At 41.0% G+C, this 22,611-nt stretch overlaps 3 protein-coding genes across 7 annotated transcripts in view; all 3 read left to right on the top strand.

Moving 5' to 3' along the window:
- LOC148368286 (uncharacterized) overlaps positions 1 to 22,611 on the top strand; it is a 105,556-nt gene that overhangs the window by 59,219 nt on the left and 23,726 nt on the right. The gene's annotated exons all lie outside the window — the stretch shown is intronic.
- Positions 1,145 to 12,898, top strand: LOC148368288 (uncharacterized). Of its 3 annotated transcripts, none has more exons than XM_088330370.1 (4): positions 1,145 to 1,455; positions 1,616 to 1,936; positions 7,426 to 7,518; positions 10,593 to 12,898. In XM_088330370.1, the coding sequence occupies exons 2-4, from the start codon at positions 1,828 to 1,830 to the stop codon at positions 11,783 to 11,785; spliced, it is 1,395 nt and encodes a 464-aa protein (XP_088186496.1). In that variant the 5' UTR covers positions 1,145 to 1,455; positions 1,616 to 1,827; the 3' UTR covers positions 11,786 to 12,898. The 3 variants fall into 3 exon arrangements, with proteins under 3 accessions (XP_088186496.1, XP_088186495.1, XP_088186497.1); XM_088330369.1 differs by having other exon boundaries at positions 1,584 to 1,936; XM_088330371.1 differs by lacking the exon at positions 1,145 to 1,455 and having other exon boundaries at positions 1,633 to 1,732; positions 1,839 to 1,936.
- On the top strand, positions 15,114 to 22,042 carry LOC148368287 (uncharacterized). 3 transcript variants are annotated; one of them, XM_088330364.1, is made up of 3 exons: positions 15,114 to 15,413; positions 19,309 to 19,617; positions 21,633 to 22,042. In XM_088330364.1, exons 1-3 carry the CDS (start codon positions 15,305 to 15,307, stop codon positions 21,890 to 21,892), a joined length of 678 nt encoding a protein of 225 aa, XP_088186490.1. In that variant the 5' UTR covers positions 15,114 to 15,304; the 3' UTR covers positions 21,893 to 22,042. The 3 variants fall into 3 exon arrangements, with proteins under 3 accessions (XP_088186490.1, XP_088186489.1, XP_088186487.1); XM_088330363.1 differs by having other exon boundaries at positions 19,309 to 19,677; XM_088330361.1 differs by having other exon boundaries at positions 19,309 to 22,042.

The following is a 22,611-nucleotide window of genomic DNA, read 5'->3' as shown; positions in this document are numbered from 1 at the left end:
TCCCCATTGTCTGTCACCATGGACCCCAGATACACAAAGCTCTTGACAGGGTCTACGATGTCGCTACCAATTTGGATGGGAGGTGGATCTGGTCCATCACCGACATACATGAACTTGGTTTTCGTCCAACTCACTTGGAGGCCAAGCCGCGCTGCCTCTTCGCTGTAAATGCCCAGAGCGTCTCTCAGCTGGCTGTAGGAAGTGCTGAGCATGATGGTGTCGTCAGCATACTCCAGGTCAGTCAGGTGGTAGTTGCCGAAAGACACTCCGGGGATGCGCTCACTAACCCTGAACATCAGATGGTCGATGATGCAATTAAAAAGGTCGGGACCAGCCACGCAGCCTTGACGAACGCCGCTGGAGATGGTAAAAAAGTCGGAGTCAATGCCGTTGATACGGACACAGCTCTCTGCGTTGCTGTAGAGCAGCTTGAACAGGGCTATGATCTTGGGTGGTGCTCCGAGAGCTGAGAGGATGTTCCACAGTGAAGATTGGCAGACGGTGTCAAAGGCGGCCTTCAGATCAATGAATCCGATATACAAGTAGGTATGAAGGGTACATATATTTAGGCAGGGCATGGACCACATTCATAAGGAAAACTGGAGATAATTTGACCAAGTGGTCCAAAGGGAAGGCCATGGAAACTAGTAAGCATTTCACAACAATTGTACTAGAGTCTATCTTAGTCCCAATATGAGAAAGATTATGGAAAATCCAATGTTTCCCGTGATGACATTTTTTTAGAAATGATACAGTCCCAACAGTGCCACTGATAGGACAAGTTTATGACGGCAAGGCCACTTATTGAGAAGTCTTCTTGCATTTGAAATGTCATGAGCAAATACCAGACCCAAACTTGATTGACAAATTAATGATTAAGTCATTATGGCCCTACATATTTTCTCGTAGGTCGTACACGTCTTCAAATGCATCACAAACGTACTTCGTACGGCAAAACGTACAGCTTGACAGCTATGAAATATCTTTATATAGTAGCAGAAAAGTGTAAGAGAAGTACCAATATATCGCCGCTAGATGGCAAAGTCTCACGGGTCAGCGAAGGGTGCTTTGGCCAAGTCTCGCGGGACATAACGTGGTTTAGCGAGACTTACTCAATCAATGAACCTTAATGCCAACAATGAAATGGTGTCGTGTGAGACTGAAATTAATCATCTATTTTGCAGATGATGTAAAATAACAACAACAAAAATATATTTTAAAAATGTGTATCACCATCTGGAGCGAGCCCATCCACCTGGGTCCCGTTACACTTTAATTTTGTTTAAATTTGCGTAATAAGTCGCGTTAATTGTTTTGCCAAGTTTACAATGTCCACATAACTCCAAGCTTCGATAGATATTTTTGCACCTAGCTATCTAGTCTTCTATGTGTTTCTGTCGCTGCGTTCCCGAAAAGACGACAACTGATTCTTCCAAACTCCGACCAGGATAAAAGGTATGTACCCCCAATTTGCAACCAGGGCTTCCCACCTCGTGTGTCCTTCTAATGATATTTCCCTGGTTGGGGGTTAGAAAACCCATATTTCACACATTCTTGAGACGCTTTTCGGTCGTATCTGCTAGGAAAACCCGAAACACCAATTTTCTGAATGCAGCATGTGATCCGTGCTAAAAGTACCCACAATCCATTGCGGTGGGATTTGGAAGGAGAAGGTGTCATGGCTGCCGAACAATAGAAGGTCGAGAAAGTCCTGTTGTCGACTTCGAACGACGTAAGCTCGACAGAAGTATCACTTTGCGGTCCTTTTCCAAAGTTTGTTCTATTAACTGCCGAGTTGGAGCGTTTATTCGTTCAAATTCGGATAAAATGTGCTCCAGTGGGGAAGGACCTCTTCAGGAGAAGCTTCGGGGAGCCAAAGAGGAGACCGAGCGAGAACTTCGGCGACCGGAGGCTGGTTCCAAGCAGCTCGGGGCAGGTTCGTCATTTTCCCTTCTGATACAGTGACAATGCTTCCCAAACTTCAAAATTAGTGATTCAAAAGAAAGAATGAATAGTGGGTTTTAATTCAAATACAACTTTCTTCAGCCTTTTACAGTAAATGACTAATTTTTCACCTCTAGCAAATACTAAAAGTGCATAAATAAAATGAAGTTTAGTAGCAACTGGTATGAAGTAGCATCCAAACTTTATATATATATTTGTAACCGCTGTGCCACCAAAGATCCACATTCAGGCTGGACTGGATGATGAGGTTTTTAATAAAGTTGCTGCAATGAATGAGTCCCACGCAACACGTGGTTAGCACCTCCGCTAGTTCTCAGCATCGTTAGCAGCACGCTGTAGACTGCCCTAAACATATCAAATAGTTTTCTTTTCAGTTTACATAAAATCAATTTTAGAATATCAACCATAACAATACATATTTACATACACGTTAACAAGATACTTTTAACAAGAGATCGTATAGTGTTTTTTAACGTTTACAATGAATTCAACATATTTTTATTTAAACCGAATTTTAACCACTATCATCCTTTTTTTATATATATGAGAAAATATAAAATGACCTGAATGCTAGAGTGGCTGATGAAACGGTTGAAAATGTGATTGGTAGATATGGAGTACCAGGAAGAAATGAGAGCGGGAAGAAATTGATTGAGTTATGTGTGTATATAAAGATTGTAAAAACGGTTACAATTTACCTTTAATGAATGAGTCACACACAACACGTGGTTTTGCACCTCTGCTGGCTTTCAACATTATAAGGGGAATTAGCATTTTAGCACAACATGCAACGTCCGGCAAAACTAACATATAAGGCGACAGAAACAAAACGAAAATAAATCCAAACAGCTTGATAACATCAATCACATTACTGTGCATGTTGAGAGATTTGTCAGCTGTGGTTTTTGCGTTTACAATGAACTTTTTGTGGAGCACTAAACATCGTGGCTTACGGTTAGCAGCGCGCTGTAGACTGCCAACAACCCCCGCCTTTCAATCACAAAATCACAAGCCCAAACCAAACCTTACCCCATACCAGCGGGTGGCACTGTTGGACTCGTCATTGCAGGACACTTAAACAAAAATATACAATATCTCAGCAGGAATTTCAACGAAACAAAAGTTATTATTACATCCGTTTTAGAGCAATGTCCCCCTAGTGGGAGGTGGCTAAAGTCTTTTTCTGACTCTTTCTGGGAAATCGATACAGAGGAGGGGATTCCCAGCCCCCTCGCCCAACCCAACTGATGTGTTGGGAGTCATTAGGTGAGCAATCCCCCCAATGCCGAGCGCCAAGCAGGGAGGCAATGAGTACCAATCTTGTAAGTCGGCCGAGGCTTGAACCGGCGACCTCCCAGTCTCGAGGCAGGCGTCCTACCCCTGAGGCCATCGAGCTTAAACGTAAAAATGATAAATACCAACATGACTTGCAACCAAAAGTGCATCGCAATTTCAACTGAGCTTTAGAATCGAAAAGTTTGGGCACTCCCGTTTCAGAACCGGATTGATTAACAAATGTTATGTAACAGTTCATCGCTCTGGTGTGCTTTTAACGCTCTCAATCGCAAACACACACAAACTAATGTTATGATAAGTCTACGCCAGCAGTCTTGATTCACAGGCGTGCGTTAGCAGAGACGCCACCGTTTACTCCGCTCTAACGTTCAGGGATCAGAATTTTCCGCAGATCCGCGGATTTCCGCTGTTTTTGAACCCCAAAGGTCATTCCCGTAAATCGTCTAAATTCGATGAGAAAATATTTTGGGGGGGTGAGGTATGATGCGTGACTGTTTCATCACCCCAAGTTAGCAGTTAGAGATCGCGAGAAAAATCGGCAAAAAGAAGCGCAGCGCATTAGATCTATAACACACAACGTGGTTTAGCTAACAAATAGGTCGACTCCTACCATTGGTCGATAGGTTCGCTGATAACCAATCAGCGGAGCTTTTGTTCAGAGCATTGGCTTTCTCAAACATGGCGCTCCTTCCGGTCTTTTCAAACGGTGAAATGAGTGTTTGAAAAAGTAAATACTAAGAAAAGACAAGGCTTTTGTCTCCGAGATTGATAAAGGAATCAAGAATAAATTGAAGTGGTCACGGCTGGAGAAGACTGTCACAGTAAACGTTAAAATCTGCGCAAAGATCGAGGAAGTTACAGAAACTTTGAGCCAGTTCATCGCAAAGTGTGATGTCCTAGGGAAAGCAAAGTGTCTATACTGTGTCGATCTGATCAATTATGGTACGCGAGGTTGTGTGGCACGGATCGATCATGCTAAAATGAACAAGCACAAAGCAAAAATAGCTTGCCGGCGATCAAACGATGCACTCTGATCCGCATTTCAAATCGGCAGCGAAACTAACAGTAACACCACCGGTTCAACATTATTGGCCGTTCCCAATCCTTCCACTTGAAATACTAGCAGCAGTCAACCACTGGTTCCCCTGTGTGACAGAAAATCCCAATCTGAGGTATTTATAAATCTATTTATTTATGAAATGATTTTATCTTTTGTGTTTATACAATATTTAGAACAGGATAAACAAAATTTAAAATTTGTTATAAACATGATTAAAATAAATTATTTTGTATCATCATGATCATGTTCAATATTACAAATGCTTTTAATGTCAATATATTATTATTTTTTTAATATATATATATATATATATATATATATATATATATAAAATACATGGTTTCTGTTTTGTTGGATTGAATTCATTCTAGTGCAATTTTCACATAGCAAATAAGATAAATGCTGTTAACATATCTCCGCGCTGGGGCCTGCGGCCCCTGGACCCTGGCTATTTCAGCTGAAAATGAAAATCTCCATTCTGATCCCTGAACGCTGCTTCGGTGCCTTAGCCCCCAGTCCCTTATCCGTGGGTAGCGTCCAAGAGAGGGAGAGAGAGGCCCCGCTGTATCTGAGACAACATAACCACGTTTTAAATATATTTATCGTCCTGTCGGTATCTGTCGAATTCCCAAATATCCTTGCCGAGGATCCTCTACTTTTGTCTCTCACGGACACGAGATGGTCGTGCCTGCGATCTCTTTCTGGCAAATTTCTGATCTCCTTTCAAAATCGAGCTTCTGGTTTCCAAAACGAAATGTCAAAATGCAAATAAGAAACGATACAAACTAAACCCGAATCTTTTGTAACCCGTCTTTTTCCGAGTGGGTTACATTTATACGGTGTACTGTGTACATGATAACTGCACGAGTGTGCGTAGATGTTTGAATTAAGATTTAAGACTGGTGTTTAAGTCGTCAGTCATAGTTACTGACTACTTCTACCAAAAAGTAACTGAGATAGTCTCTGAAATTTTGTCCAGAGTAACTAGTCATCAAGTAACTTATCTCAGTTACTTTAAAAAGAAGCCGTCGTACGTCAAAGAATTTGAAATGTTGGGAGGGAATACAAACCACCGCCGTGTCGTCTTTGACCGGAGTATACTTGTAGAGATCCCGTTTTATTTTCAGAGAATCGTCTTTCTCGGCTCACGAAAAAGAGCCAGTTCTTTCGGGTCCCGAACGGCTCTCCCGGTTGTTTTTTTGCTTTGTCCCTACATTACCAATTATTTTGTAACATCGTGCTAGGAAATGAATCAGGACAAAAAAAAACACAGAGGAAAATATAATAAAGGATAAAGAGATAAAAGAATAAACAACATTTATTGTCCTCGTGCTGAGGTTTTGAGTTTTTCCTTGCCCGTATGTCGGTTTCAGATCAGGGGATGGTGTCATTATAATCCTGTGCAGTCCAAAGTGTCATCTTGTGATTAAGGGCCAAAGAAAGAAATGGGACTTGACACATCAACACTGGAAAACACAGAAGAGGGAATGAAATCATTTCAAAATCTCCCCCCCAAAAAAGAGAAAATCCAAAACAATTGGAACCTTTTTTTATGCCCAAACCGTTTAAAGTCGACCACACAGGATTCCCTAAAAATGCACAGCGGCCAATCACAAGAGGGGGATCGGGTGTCTTGGAGGGGAGCCGGCTCCCTTTGTTCACTTCCAAGAGTTGGCTCATCAAGACCCTTCGTTCACAAAGGATACGAGTTGCTTGCCGTGGCTTCCACTAATGGCCACAGCACTGTCAAATAAACATTTTCAGGGACTCGGCCCTCGTTTGCCTTTTCCTTTTGCGTATTAGTAAATACTATATTGCTAATTGCTATGTAACCAGTGCTTGAAAGCCTCGAAAATGCTTGATATTAAATGTTGTGTTTTCGAGGTCAGCGAAAAGCTTGAGTTTTGGGTGAGGTGTTTGAAATGGTCGCCATTGCCACTAGATCGGCAGTCTGACTCCAGAGATCATGCAATAAATGGAGAAGCAGCTCAAGAGGACAACTCTATTTAGTAAACTGGCTCTTCTAATTCGGTTTACTGAGGAGAGCCGGCCTTCTTGGCTCCCAAACAGCTCCTCCGAGTTTTGTTTTTAATGATGTATTATCAATAATAATATAACATTACTCACCAAATTACTCAAAAGTTAGCCATATATGTTTGCAGGGGATCCCCAAAGGACACATTCAATCAAAATATTCACTGATCTACAAAAACAAATTGTACAATACAAAACAATATAAGCTTTTTACACGTTGAACACAAAATCCCTGAAAATGCAAAACATAAAACATGAACATATCAATTACAAATATTAACTCTTCGGTGCTAAAATATAAAAAAAACAATTTGCAATTCTATCTTGACCGATTTAGAAACACATAAGCACACAAAAAATACGAATTCAAATAAGTAATACAAAAAGCAAAAGATCAGCAGTCGATTGAAGGATTGAATGCACTCGTATCATAACAATGAGTCCAAATTTGGCTAATTTTTCTGAATTTTATACACAATTACATTCTTTTTTGCCTTTCTTATGGAACTCTATGATTACGCAACCCCTTCAGAGCCCTTTCTGTGTTTGTAAACAAGTGTGATGTGGCCAATCGGTGTGGGCATTGTGGAAGCACAATGGCAGAATTGATGTCACTTTAAAGCAGCCCTTTTACACACAAAGATCGTAGGTCATGGATAGGAAAATCCCAAAATAGCTGAAAGTATGTGCTAGGAGCAAGATACCGACTTCATTTTAGTCATCAAAGACAACAACAAAAAACCTTCTTCTGATGGCTGCTGGATTTTTATTTCCTTTGCAGGTACTGGAGAAAAATACAAAAATGGCTTTGGGAGTGCTTGAAAAGTGCTCAAATTTAGCCATGAAAAAGATGGATGAACCCTGTTTCCATTACTTCCTGTATATTTAATGTGCGGTCCCTTCCCAAGGTTTCTTCATTTTCCGCATGCTGACTTTTTTGATTTTTTTTCCTTGCCCTCGTGTAGCTTTCATATCAGGTTGATGTTGCAATGGTGTTCTACGTTTCCCTTTAGTGAGTTTCTTTGAATAAAGGCGTCACAAATAAATGCGATTTGACTTGTGTGTTGCAGACATCGGTGAAGAATATCTTCCTTTTGCGTGGCAGGAACCAGAGTTGCCAGGAGCTGTTTACAAGATACTCCGAGTTGTGTTGAACAGAGCAGGTTGGTCTCTTTACTTTCTGCAACGTCCTTATTTTGGAGGGAACGGCGTTGGGGGTCATCCCCAAAAATACGCAGAGAGGAGATAAGGCAAAAAGGGAAAGCTTTTTATTGCATTGCTTAAAATAACTCGTGATGGTTGCCTGCCCCCGGCTCATGACTTCTGTCAGATGTCTACACACAATAGGCTATTGTCATCTCCAAAACTGTTTCAAGTTCATTTCAGGTTCAACTTTCCTTATCCTTAGTTATTTACTTTCCACAACACTTGACATCTTGTATATGGCCGTCAACGTTCACCATACTTTCCTTTCGAATAAGGTCCGGGCTTTTGTCTCGCTCATTCTTTAAAAATACGTACCTTATTTCTAAATCAGTCACATGCGCTAGGAGTGTTTCTCAGACGACATATTTGCCTAACGGTGAATATTTTTCATATTCGCAAATCTTTTTATCATCGCTGATCACAGTCTATTTTCTTTCCCCCTTGACCGAATTGTTGAGAAATCGAGGCAAACCAAAGCGGACCTTCTGTTATGTGGTCATCATGGCAACGCAACGTTTACTTTCAAAACCAGGCACCGCTTCAGTATTCTGATGTCGTGTATTTTCACACCCTAAGGGCGTAGTCTCCCAAGTCGGTTTATTTTGTGTTTATACCGAGTGACAGCAGTAAGAAGGGCTGCACGATGAACCGAAATCGAATCCATATCACGATGTGACGTGGTGCGATAGCGTAACCGCAAACCACTGCGTTTTTTCTCCGAGGATTCATACTTCCAGTTTTTATTTGATTGACCGAGTATTTGGCCGTCAAAAATAGTTTAACAGCGCCAGCCAATCAGAAGCGGGTTTTTTAATGGGACCAAGCAATAAAGGCGAGGCAAAGTTTGCAAGACGTGTACGCGCGACTTTAAGAGGCTGGTGTAAGCTGCCGGTCAGCCTAGCGGCGCGTACAAAGATGGCCACCAAAACAAACGCCACATTTTAGCTTTAGCGGCTTGTTACATTGAAAATAAATTAATTAAATCGAAAAGCGCAAGGAAATGCCGATCACCAGAGGATGCACCCTGTATTTTAATCCAGTCCCGGAATTGACTGATCGGCAGTGGAAAGCTAACCGCTCTGCTAACAACTCTTAAGCCGGCGCTGCCGAACGTGGCTCGTCACAAACGCCAGATCCATTACCCGTGGACAGATGACTCGCTTCCACTCGTGGAAAACCTCTACATTTGTGACTCTCGTCTATCATCACAAAGACATCGCAGAAGTCGCGGGGACCCGACTCTAGCGTGGAGCTTGCCAGTCCCTCCATCGTTTATTTTCCCTGAAAGCAATAACCCTCCAATTTCGTTGTCTTTTTGTATAATGACAAGTTAGAGTATTTATCCAACTGCAGTTCTGTTTTGATTTTTACATCTATAGTTGCTATTTTGTAACTCTATCTCTAAGTACGTCTTCTCGAGTCAAGTTTACACGTCACAATGTTTGTTCTCCCTGGAAAAAAAAAACCTAGCACAGAAATTCAAAAATCGCCTCGAAATTGCAATTCTAGTCTGAGAAATGGCAACCCACTTTTTTTCCCAAAATCGTGCAGCCCCAAAGGGCAAGTCCGGAAATACCAAAGAAGCGGTCGGCAAACTTTTCGAGACAGCTCAATTCATGTGAAGCTAACATAGCCGCTAATGTGCGCCGCGATTTTGGCTTCTATGGGTTCGGAAGGAGAAAGCACAGAGTTATTATCATCACCGTTCTGGACATCAAACCTCGGACCTATGCCAAGGCTGTGGCAAATAAACTATTGCAACGAATGCTGATCAAGAATCGGCTGAGCAACATGTCATTGCTTTTATGAGTCATAAAGGGATATCGATCCATGCTGAGGACATAGAAGCATGCCATCCATTATCAAGAGGTGAGAACCCCCCTAAAGTTACCATAGTGAGGTTTGTCAACAAAAAAAGAAAACATGAATGAAGAGACGCAGTCGGGGTATTTGTTGACTTAAAAAGCATTTGATACCAATAATCGTTATATACTATTAAAAAAACTGGAAAGATATGGCATCAGGGGCGTGGTTTTGCAATGGATTCAAAGTGGTTTGACGGGGAGGAAGAAAAATATGAAATTGGGACAGTTGTCATCTGAATACTTCTCTGCATCTGTTGTGGAGTACTACAGGGTTCTATCCTGGGTCCAAAGTTATTTAATTTATATGTCCACCTGAAAAAAGGGACTTGGATTTTCCTGGACCAAGATGAAGTTGAGACCATGACCAAATTGTAAGCCAACATTAAACTGAAATATGAACTGTTATAAGTATATGCAGCACGTGACCTTTCAGTAGCCAAATTCATTGGCCCTTTAACAATCAAAACTAATAGAGTAATGTTCATCAGACACATACAAACTAAAGTATCTAAAAGCATTTCAATCATTAATATAACCAAATTCGTTTTAAACTATAATGCATTGTATTTACTATATTGTTCTGTAGTTCTGCCATACTTAACATATTGTGCAGAAGTCTGGGGCAATCATTCCAAAAATTGACTCTAGCCCCTTTTAATTCTCCAAAATCGTGCAATTAGAACCATATACAAGGTAGGATATCGGGATCATACGCACATTTTATTCCTGTAGTCCAAATGATTAAAATTAGATGATTTAGTCAAAGTTTTCACTGCACAACTGCGATTTAAGGTCAACAAAAACATAGTGCCAGAAAACATCCATAAATGATTCATTCGGAATGAGGGGAATTATAAATTAAGGGTCTGTTGTCAATTCATAATCTCAAAGGTGAGAACCACCAGGAAAAATATGTGAGTGTCCGTCTGCGGAGTCACACTTATGAACAATTTACAAGACGATCCGAAGAAAGCCATTCTTGGCATCTAGTGGTGATTTATCATATTGATTTCATTCCCAGAGGCTTAATACTTACTGATCAGCAGCGCCTAAGCCTTTAAATTTTTTTTACGTTTTGGCACTCGGGCACAATGCTTTTGAAAACGTAGATTACGGCACTGAACGAGTTGAGGGCAATACAAATAAATGTGACTTGTGTCTTGCAGACGTCAGCCCAAAATATCTTCCTACTGCGCGGCAGGAACCAGAGTTGCCTGCCGTTAAAATTGAGGAGGAGGAGGAGGATCTGAAGCCTTATCACATTAAGCAAGAGACAGAGGATGGGGAGCCTGTTGGCGTTAAAGAGGAGGACGATTTCCCAGTCTTGCTAGTGACCGGGGTCCGTTCAACCGTCGAAGATCAAAGTCAACCTGAAGATAACGGTTGTCGGGAGCCTGGAAGCATCAGCTCCCGTCAACACTTGGAAACGGATGACGACGACACGTCCCACTCTGCAAACGCTGAAGGTGGTGACACATGTTCTCAGGGTGGGAAAACCTTTCGAAGCAAGTATTATATGAAGTTGCATATGAAATTCCACGCTGGCGAAAAGCCTTTTTCCTGCTCAGTTTGCAGTCAAAAATTCACTAGAAGTGGACACTTAAAAACACACACATTAATCCACACTGGCGAGAAGCCTTTTTCTTGCTCAGTTTGCGGTCAAAGATTCACAACAAGTGGAAACTTAAAAACACACACATTAACCCACACTGGCGAGAAACCTTTTTCTTGCTCAGTTTGTGGCCAAAGATTCACTACAAGTGGGAGCTTAAAAAGACACACCAGAACCCACACTGGAGAGAAGCCTTTTTCCTGCTCAGTTTGCGGTAAAACATTCCCCGAAAATAGGAGCTTAAAAAATCACACCAGAACCCACACTGGGGAGAAGCCTTTTTCTTGCTCAGTTTGCAGTCAAAAATTCACTAGAAGTGGACACTTAAAAACACACACATTAATCCACACTGGCGAGAAGCCTTTTTCTTGCTCAGTTTGCGGTCAAAGATTCAAAACAAGTGGAAACTTAAAAATACACACATTAACCCACACTGGCGAGAAACCTTTTTCTTGCTCAGTTTGTGGTCAAAGATTCACTACAAGTGGGAGCTTAAAAAGACACACCAGAACCCACACTGGAGAGAAGCCTTTTTCCTGCTCTGTTTGCGGTCAGAGATTCACTACAAGTGGGAGCTTAAAAATTCACACCAGAACCCACACTAACGATAAGCCTTTTGGCTGCTCAGTTTGTGGTAAAAAAATTGCCCCAAATGGGCAATTGAAATTAAACCAACTAACCCACACTGGAGAGAAGCCTTTTTCCTGCTCAGTTGTGATAAAAGATTCACCCAAAGTGGACAATTAAAATTACACGGACTAACCCACACTGGCCAGAAGCTTCTTTCTTGCTCAGTTTGCGGTCAAAGATTTACTAAGAGTAGGAACTTAACAAAACACATTAGAACCTACACTAACGAGAAGCCTTTTGGATGCTCAGTTTGTGGTAAAAAATTTGCCCAAAATGGGCAATTGAAGTTACACCAACTAACACTGGCGAGAAGCCTTTGACCTGTTGACATTGTGGTGAAAAAAAAAATCATCCATATTGGACACTATAAATTACCCCACACTGGTGCAAAGACTTTTGCCTGCTTGGTTTGTGGTCAAACATTTACTGAAAGTTGGGGCTTAAAAACATTTAATTATCATATAGGCCGTCTATAGGAACATAACGGCCACAAAACCATTTCCCCTCACCTTTTTCCAACCACTGACTCTGCCACCACATTAGAAAAGCCACATTCATTCACAGGTAGTGAGCAGACTCTCCAGCTGTATAATAAAGATTTGAAACCCCAAAGTCTTCATATGGATTCAAAAGATTCATGATTTGCGTATGTGTCATGTTCCTTGATAGATGATCTATTTCCTTGTGTGTCCACATACAATTTTGCCTGTTATCAACAAGTATAATTATTATAACAATAAGATCGCCAACCTAGATCCCGAGGGTTGAGACCTGTTCTCACCAGAGCCCCAAAGCTTGAAGAGCCTGTGTTTCTCTGTCCCTCTCGTCGGGATGAGAACAACCCCCGTGAAGTCCACCGCCAAAAGAGATAGGAAGCTTTATTTTTTCATCTTCCTGCTTGGCCATGTGCTGCTACCCACACACTCCTCCCCTGAGGGACTTTTTTTCTCAAAGGTACACAAGAATGGTCATGCAACATCCTGTCTTTAGTGTTTTGGGCAAATATCCCATGTTGGCACGCTATGAAAACAATCCCTGTTCATTTAAAAGAGTCTATAATCTTCAAACCGGGTTCATTGATCATTACTGATAACCTGTTGAATCATTTCTTCCACCTTCCCCTTTACTAACACTATGTGCTTGTGTCAACAATGTGCTTTATTCTTTCGTTTGATCCAACTTTCTTTGACCTGTGAATAAAATGTAGTTTAATAAAATCAAACTGCATTATTTGTTGGTCAATGTTATTTTTCTTCTGGACTGATCACTATCCATATAAACAAACTACAAAATCGATCGATTAAAGTTGAAAATAAATTGTGTTTAAAGTTGCACCCTTCATGATAAACGCTAGACACGGGCTATTTAAAATGAATTCGTGTCGGGAACTGAGAGCACCACAGAAAAGGGACTTGGATTTTCCTGGACTAAGATGAAGTTGAGACGAAATCACCATGACCACATTGTAAGACAACATGAAACTGAAATATGAATATGAAGAATATCCAAAACGTGACCCATCTGTTGCCCAATTTTTTGCCCCTTTAACAATCAAAACCAATAATGTTCAAATGAGTCCGAAGCTTCAACTCTTGCCATTCGACATATCAAGATTTCGGAATGTACTCATCCCTGAAACTAAATCTGACGTCGCTCACCAAGGACATGGTCTTGCAGCCATGAAGTTCCATCATAGTACATAACATCCTAAAAAGGTTTACTCCAAAACACACCATAATACCGATGGATGAAAAAAAATCAGTCGAAAAGTATCTCTGCCTTGTTTCTAGCTGTGTGTTTAGCCCCTTAATTCCCGTTTACAAATAAACAGACTTCTAAAACTATTTTCTTTTGATGGGCAACTTTTTCGGCCAATTGCTTCTCGGTCCTCAGCCCGCATTAGCCTATACCAGTCTGTATTGCTAAAAACGACAACGCTTCCTTTACTTCCGAAGAACTCTAGCCAATCGCGAGCAGGTCAAATGATAATTTTGGGGCGGCAGTAGCTCAGGAGGTAGAGCGATCGTTTTAGGATTAAGGGATCCCAGTTCGAATCCCGGCTTGTCCGTGTTACATGCCGAAGTGTCCTTGGGTAAGACACTGAACCCCCAATAAGCAGGTTAGCGCCTTACATGGCTGCACAGATCACGGCCGCTATTGGGAAATGTGAAGCACAATGTAAAGCGCTTTGGGAAGTCATTCACTTGAAAAGCGCTATATAAATGCAGATCATTTCATAATCGACACATTGGTTGGCCAATACAATTTGAAATAAATCAGTATGAAGATGTGTCTATCGTATGCAAATGAAACCCTGAAATAAGTGTTCGTAACCCCACCAGTGATATATTTTACGCACCATTTTTATGCGCACGTATGCAGAATTGGGATTGATGCGGAACGATAATTTAAGCGTTTACGACTCTCGCAATTTCTGTGAAAAAATGGCCGAAATAAAATACACATTTGCAGAGGTTTTCGAACTGTAAACTGGTCTTCTCCAAATAGCCTCTTTTGGAAACATGGGTGACACAACATACACACACCATGTGGTTAGCACCACCGCTTGTTCTCAATATCGTTAGCAGCGCGCTGTAGGCTGCTCAAAGCATATCAAACAACTAGTTTTCTTTTCAGTTGACATACAATATAGTTCAGAAAATCAACCCTTACAATAATTTTAACATTCATTTTAACAAGATACTTTTAACAAGTGATCGTATAGTGGTTTTAACTTCTACAATGACTTCAACTCGTCATATTTTTTAATCAGAAAATTAATCAACATCATCCTGTTTATATATTTGTGAAAACAGAAATAATTACAATAACGAGTGTAAAAACAGGAACAATTGACCTGCAATGAGCGACACAGAACACACACCATGTGGTTAGCACCTCCGCTGGTTGTCAACATCCATAAAGGAGAATTAGCATTTCAGTACAACATACAGCAAAACTAACATAAATGGCGACAGAAACAAAACGAAAATAAACCCAGACACCTTCACAAGATCGATTACATTACTGTGTATGCTGCACTTTTTGTCAGTTTTGGTTTTAATGTTGTTAATAAACTTTGTTTTTTTTTGCGGAGCACCAAAACGTCGTGGTTTACCGTTAGCAGCGCACAAGAGACTGCTAACAATATCTGCATTCCAGTCATAAGATAATGTTTTAATAACGTAGGTTTTTTTAATGAATATTTTTTTAATTTTTTCAATGTTTTCAAGCTAATTTTACGTAACGTTGATGACAACAAGTTACCCAAATGGAAATCTGTTTTAAAATGAGGAGATTGTGATTTCTTTTCAGTGTACATCCATTGCTCGAAGTTGCCCCGACCAAAATGGCCGCCACGTAGGCACACGAGTTCGGGAGCTGCTACAGCACTCTGTTTGTATCTGTGTCCCACAATTCATTGCAATGGTGTTTCGAAGGTGAAGGTGTCATGGCTGCCGCACCACCACCGAAAAAGAGAATGTCGAGAAAACCACCAAAAGTCCTGTAGTCGACTTCAAACGACGTAAACTCGACAGAAGTATCACTTTGCGGTCCTTTTCGAAGGTGTGTCCTTTGTACTCCCGAGTTGGAGCGACACCTCGTTGCGGTTTTTGTTGTTCAAAAGCAAAGAAAATGTGCTCCAGTGGGGAAGGACCTCTTGAAGAGAAGCTTCGGGGAGACAAAGAGGAGACCGAGCGAGAATGTCGACGACTGGACACTGTTTCCAAGCAGCACGGGGCAGGTCCGTCATTTTCGCTTCTGCTACATCCTTGACATCAGGGTCGCTATGACAAAGAATGCATCCCTGCCGAGATTTGCATCCCGTAGCTACTACAACCACTTTTACCTCGTTTTATATCACTTTTCGGGAATGTAATGGCAAACATATAACCAAAACCACTTTGTCTTGCATTTGTTGTGTATGTAATCGAATGGTAATGCACACCATAATAAGCTTTATGGTAGAGTGCATAACAGTTTCAATACGAGCGAATTTAAGTAGAAAAAGGCAAAATAAACATGCTACATGCTCAAAAGTGATTTGTATACGGTGTGCATTACTGGTCGATTACATTCACAACAAATACAAAGATTGGAATGGTTTAAGTTGCATTAAATTTCCAACAAATGCAAGACGAAGTGGTTTTGGTTATTTTTTGGTTTAAACAATTTTATTGACACTTTTAAAAGCAATTAAACACATTCACAATTTCATCATATCCTATTATATCTACATGAGGTTTGAACAATTTTTTATCGACACTTTTAACAGCCATTAAACACATTCACAATTTCACCATATCACATTCTAACAATATGGATCATTATGGAATTACATGTTCGCCATTATATTCCCGAAAAGTGATATAAAAGTGAGATAAAACCAGGTAAAAGTGGTTATAGTAGATACGGGATGCAAATCTCGGCAGGGGCGCATTTCTCGGCATAACAGGTTAGGTTCCGGAATAGAGTTTGGGCTTCAAATCAGGGTTTAAAACTTATTTTAAGGTTCCAAAATAGGATTGAGGCCAGGGCTAGAAAAACTCAGGCTTAGGCTCCTCGATAGGGTCTCAAATTGAATTAAGTGGTCCGAAATAGGACTGGGGCTAGTTACAGCTAGAGTTAGGTGTAAGTTGTGCAGTCCTTTGAGACAATTTGTTCTTAAGGGCTATATAAATAAATGTGACTTGACTTGACAACCTTTTTGGTGTGGCGTGCCACTTTCCAATGTCCTTGTAAATCAGTGTGCCACACCAAGATTAATGACTCGCACAACAATTTTTTTTATATCCATCACAGCTGTAGTTTTATTCCAATCCAAATTACACAACACGGTTTTACATTGAAATCGTATAAATGACAAATTTGTCTTCCGCTATTCTTCTTCATCAATAAACTAAAAAATGAATGTGAGCAACTTCTGGAAAAGCCTGTAGACATCCATGACGTTAACATTTTACAGCAAGAATCAACCACAATCAACCATTCTTCATCCAAAAAATTATTTTCATGTGTCCCCTGCCCACTGCCCGATGATTGCTGGGCACCACGCTACTGAGGATAAGTGGTGCAGCTAATGAGATTAGATGAAATATATGGGGCGGCAGTAGCTCAGGAGGTAGAGCGATCGTTTTAGGATTAAGGGATCCCAGTTCGAATCCCGGCTTGTCCGTGTTACATGTCGAAGTGTCCTTGGGTAAGACACTGAACCCTAAATACCCCCAATAAGCAGGTTAGCGCCTTACATGGCTGCACAGATCACGGCCGCTATTGGGAAATGTGAAGCACAATGTAAAGCGCTTTGGGAAGTCATTGACTTGAAAAGCGCTATAGAAATGCGGATCATTTCATTTCATATATATATGTGTATATATATATATATATATATATATATATATATATATATATATATATATATATTCAAACGACACTCTTTGCTAGCGAATCATTCTCTGAACCGATGACATGGCACACGCGTTTCGCGGGGCTTCAAATGACTCCGCTTATGTCATCAACACACACATTGGCTCGCGCTACACGAAGCACTCCTCTAAAATACTCGGCACACGCTTCAAGGATTCAAACTGCACATTTCTACGTTGGGTTGTCGAGTTGTAAAACACCCGGGCGTCTCTCTCACTGATTCTTATCAAAGACGTATATTTTTACACATAATAAATGATTAAAGTGATTGTAGTGATGATTTTGCTTTATTCGTGTGTATGGGATTTTACACGGCCATGTGTTTAATTCTAGACTTAAAAGGTGGGTGAGTTTTTCTTAAAAGTGAAATGCTTTCTCTATTAAGGATGTGTGAGCAATGTTAAACCGAGTTCAAAGAGCCCTCATGCTGTTTTCCATTGCGCCTATCTGCCGGAATGTTACTTTTATTAGGCCTGTTCAGAGCGGAACAAACCCCCAAAAATATGAAAAAAAATGAGTTCATTTGAGCGTGTCTAAGAAATAAATGCAAAACATGTGTTACTGTGCTGCCAATAAGTAAGGATAAGGAAAGTTGAACCTGAAATGAACTTGAAGCAAACAGTCTTGGAGCTGACAAAAGCCTATTGTTTGTAGACATCTGGCGGAAGTCATGAGATGATGAGGTTGCAGGAAGTCACCGAATGAGCCCGGGCAGGCGACCATCACGAGTTTTCACGAGTTGTTTTGAGCAATGCAATAAAGAGTGTTGCCTTTTTGCCATATCTCCTCTCTGCATATCCTTTGGGATGACACCCAATGACGTTTCCTCCAAAAATGGGAGAACTTAAAATGGCACGAGAGCTCGTGTCGAGCGTGTTCGCTGGCCGGAAGCGAGAAAAGTTAATTTGGAGTGTGCGATTTCTCGGTGGGAGGCGGACTTCATTATGAATTGGTTGACCATAGGCCAATCCATCCCTTGGGGAGTTCAGTCACTTCCTGTAAGTTGAGTCATCTGGCAGCGTTTCTCCTACATATAAAATGTAATAACTTCATGTATTTATGAAATTCATATTAATTTCTATTTCAAATAATTCTTTTTCATAATACACGTTTTAGAAACCCAGGAAGGACCAAGTAAACCCCAGGCGTGAGCCAGACTCTTCCTATGGGATGGAAAAACACGGATGTCGGTTGTGCGTTTTCTGTTGTTGTCTTTGCATCATCCATTACGGCCTGGTCAAGGAGATGACCTCACGTGTGGCTCATTCTCAAGGTTTCCTCATTTTCCTCATGCTGGGATTTTTTTAGTTTTTCCTTGCCCTCGCGTAGGTTTCAGATCATGGGATGTTGTCGTGGTGGTCTTTCCAGCCCTCTGTGACTGTTTCTTATTAGTGCAAGACGTTTCTCTCAAATGGAAAGTGCCGATGCTAGCCGATGTTGGCCATATTGACTCATTTTTGATGGCCTACAGAAAATCTAGCTCTGTGGCTTTACAGGCTAAGGGCACACCAAAAGGAAGCGTTAACAGTCATCTATCATGAGACAACAGTTGATTTAGTTGAATTTATGACATTGCCAAGTTTTTTTGAAAATACTTGTTTCCCGGAAAACTTCTGAGAAAAATGGCTCCTTGCAAAACGATGCATTTCAAGCAGAAGTTTTGCCTCCGTGCTTTTTGTTTTATATCTATATTTTTGATACCTAGAATATCTAAACAATACTTTCCATTAACACAAGGGCACTTTGCTTGAAAAATAACATTTGATTGCAAGAACACTAAACTTATGCATGACTTTGCAAAAAATTTCAGCCCCTGATGTCTCGGGTGCTGGATCACATAATCACATGTGATCGCAGGGTCCTACGAAACGTCATCCCAACGAATGCCTTTAGTCATTTTTTTTTTAGAAAGACTAAAGATTTGAAGCGTTAACAGTTAACGCCAGCACCTACACTCTGCTATACAGAGTAATACGGCGGATACAGGAACAAAACGCGGTACTAAGTGTTGACCAAGGAATCTGCTCATAGCCACTCCTACCATCTAGTGATGATTTAATTCTCAGAGGCCTAATACTTATTGATCAGCAGCGCCGAAGCCTTTAGCATTTTTTTTACGTTTTGGCACTCGGGGACAATACTTCTGAAAACATTACGTTACGGCACTGAACGAGTTAAGGGCAATACAAATAAATGTGACTTGTGTCTTGCAGATGTCAGCAAAAAATATCTTCCTACTGCATGGCAGGAACCAGAGGTATTGGCTGTTAAAATTGAGGAGGAGGAGGAAGATCTGAAGCCTTATCACGTTAAGCAAGAGACAGAGGATGGGGAGCCTGTTGGCGTTAAAGAGGAGGACGATTTCCCAGTCTTGCTAGTGACCGGGGTCCGTTCAACCGTCGAAGATCAAAGTCAACCCGAAGATAACGGTTGGCAGGAGCCTCTAAGTATCAGCCCCTGTCAACAAGTGGAAACTGACACGTCCCACTCCGCAAACACTGAAAGCGACTCGCAGTCGGAAGGTGGTAACACATCTTCTCAGTGCAAGTCTTATATGAAGTCGCATATGAAATTCCACGCTGGTGAGAAGCCTTTTGCCTGCTCAGTTTGCGATAAAAGATTCACTAAAAGTGGAAACTTAAATAGGCACATTAGATCCCACACTGGCGAGAAGCCTTTCGTCTGCTCTATTTGTGGAAAACAATTCTCACAGAATTGGGCCTTAAAATCACACCAAAAAACCCACACTGGCGAGAAACCTTTTGCTTGCTCAGTTTGCGGTAAAAAATTCACCCGAAATGAACACTTGAAATTACACCAACTAACCCACACTGGGGAGAAGCCTTTTGCCTGCTCAGTTTGCGATAAAAGATTCAGCCAGAGTGGAGATTTGAATGTACACACTAGAACCCACACTGGGCAGAGGCCTTTCGCGTGCTCAATTTGTGGTCAAACATTCACCCTAAATGGACATTTGAAATCACACCAACGAACCCACACTGGCGAGAAGCTTTTTTCTTGCTCAGTTTGCGGTAAAAGATTCACCCAGCGTGGGAGCTTAAAAAAACACACACGAACCCACACTGGGGAGAAGCCTTTCTCCTGCTCAGTTTGTGGTTCAAGATTTACCTTGCGTTGGGTCTTAAAACAACACACACTAACCCACACTGGCGAAAAGCCTTTTGCCTGCTCAGTTTGTGATAAAAGATTCATTGACAGTGGGAGCTTAAAAAAACACTCTAGAACCCACACTGGCGAGAAGCCGTTTTCTTGTTCACTTTGCTGTCAACGATTCACTACAAGTGGGAGCTTAAAACAACACACACTAACCCACACCGGGGAAAAGCCATTTACTTGTTCAGTTTGCGGTAAAAAATTCACTAAAAGTGGAGGCTTAAAGAGACACATTAGAACCCACACTGGTGAGAAGCCTTTCTCCTGCTTAGTTTGCGGTCAAAGATTCACTAAAAGTGAAACCTTAAAGAGACACATTAGAACCCACACTGGTGAGAAACCTTTGACCTGTTAACTTTGTGGTGAAAAATGAATCCATATGGGCACTAAAAATTACACACAAGAACCCACACTGGCAAGAAGCCTTTTTCCTGCTCGGTTTGTGGTCTAATTCAGTAAAAGTGGGATCTTAAAAAAAACACTAGAACCCACACTGGCGAGAAGCCTTTTGTCTGCTCAATTTTTGGAAAACGATTCATCCGGAGTACGGACTTAAAAAGACACATGAGAACCCACACTGGCGAGAACCCTTTTTCCTGCTCAGCTTGCGGTCAGAGTTTTACCGTGAGTGGAAGCTTAAACAAACACATTAGAACCCACACCGGTGAGAAACCTTTCTTCTGCTCAATTTGTGGAAAACGATTCTCATATAATTGGGCCTTAAAATCACACCAAAAAACCCACCCGTGTGAGAAGCCTTTTTTCTGCTCAGTTTGCGGTCAAAGATTCACTATGAGTGGGAGCTTAAAAATACACACACAGATTCATACTGGAGAGAAGCTATTCGTTAGCTCAATTTATGGTAAAAGATTCATTGACAGCGGGGACTTAAAAAAACACACTAGAACCCACACTGGTGAGAAGCCTTTTGCCTGCTCAATTTGTGGTCAAACATCCACAAAGAGTTGTAACTTAAAAACACTTAATTGACCAAGTATCATACAGGCCGTCTATAGGAACGTAACTGCCACAAAACTATTTCCCCTCACCTTTTCCTAACCACTGACTTTGCCAACACATCAAAAAACCGACATTAAATCACAGGAAGTGAGCAGGCTCTCCTGCTGTATAATGAAAATTTTAAAACAGTCCTTTGAGACATTTTTGTGATCAAGGGCTATACAAATAAATGTGACTTGACTTGAAACCCTAAAGTCTTCATATGGAGTCAAAAGATTAATGATTTGTGTATGTGTCATGTTTCTTGATAGATGATCTATTTTATCATCTATCTGCATAAAATTTTGCCTGTTATCAACAATTACAATTATGAAACAATAAGATCGCCGGCCTACGTCCCTAGGGTTGGGGCCTGTTCTCACCAGAGCAACAAAGCTTGGAGAGCCTGTGGTTATCTCCGTCCCTGTCGTCCTGATGAGAACCATCCCCGTGAAGTCCACCGCCAAAAGAGATGGGAAACTTTATTTCCTCACCTTCCTTGTTGGCCATGTGCTGCTTCTCACACACCCCTCTCCTGAGGGACGTTTTGTTCTCAAAAGTAAACAAAAAGGGTTAGTGCAACAACCTCATCCCATGTTGGCGCGCTATGAGAACAATCCCTGATCATTGAAATAAGTTTATTATCTTCAAACCGAGGTCATTGATCATTACTGTTAACCTGTTGCATCATTTCTTCCACCTTTCAGCTTGCTAACAGTGAGTGCTTGTGTCAACAATGTGCTTTATTCTTTCGTTTGATTCAATTTTCTTTGTCGTGAATAAAACGTAGTTTAATGAAATCAAACTGCGTGCATTATTTGTTGGTCGATGTTATTACTCTCTGGTCTGATCAATCATTATCAATATCAACGAACTACAAAATCGATCATTTAAAGCTGAAAACACATTGTGTTTAAAGTTGCATCCTTCATGATCAATGCTAGACACAGGCTATATCAAATGAATTTGTGTTGGAAACCGAGAGCACCGCCTGCCTACCGAATTGGTAACCACCGAATTAGATTCTGAACTAAATAAATATAATTTAGAGCCATTTGGAAATGTGTTGTTATTTTGGCCATAAAAGAGTCAGAAATCTCAAATTGAATTGAGTGGTCCGAAATAGGATTGGGGATAGTTACACCTAGAGTTAGGTGTAGGTTGTGCAGTCTTGAGACATTTTTGTTCTTAAGGGCTATATAAATAAATGTGACTTGACTTGACAACCTTTTTGGTGTGGCGTGCCACTTTCAAATGTCCTTGTAAATCAGTGTGCCACACCAAGATTAATGACTCGCACAACAATTTTTTTATTTCCATCACAGCTGTAGTTTTACTCCAGT

Source organism: Urocampus carinirostris, chromosome 3 (genome assembly GCF_059441175.1).
Source record: "Urocampus carinirostris isolate Australia breed hairy pipefish chromosome 3, RoL_Ucar_1.0, whole genome shotgun sequence".
In the NCBI taxonomy this organism is placed as follows: domain Eukaryota; kingdom Metazoa; phylum Chordata; class Actinopteri; order Syngnathiformes; family Syngnathidae; genus Urocampus; species Urocampus carinirostris.
This window is presented reverse-complemented; position numbering and strand designations above follow the sequence as displayed.

Excerpts from the sequence above, each read along its gene's own strand:
- LOC148368288 (XM_088330370.1), top strand. The coding sequence starts at position 1,828 with ATGTGCTCCAGTGGGGAAGGACCTCTTCAGGAGAAGCTTCGGGGAGCC. Across the intron at positions 1,937-7,425 it reads TTCCAAGCAGCTCGGGGCAG|ACATCGGTGAAGAATATCTT; the intron begins GTTCGTCATTTT and ends TGTGTGTTGCAG. Across the intron at positions 7,519-10,592 it reads AGTTGTGTTGAACAGAGCAG|ACGTCAGCCCAAAATATCTT; the intron begins GTTGGTCTCTTT and ends TGTGTCTTGCAG.
- LOC148368287 (XM_088330361.1), top strand. The coding sequence starts at position 15,305 with ATGTGCTCCAGTGGGGAAGGACCTCTTGAAGAGAAGCTTCGGGGAGAC. Across the intron at positions 15,414-19,308 it reads TTCCAAGCAGCACGGGGCAG|ATGTCAGCAAAAAATATCTT; the intron begins GTCCGTCATTTT and ends TGTGTCTTGCAG.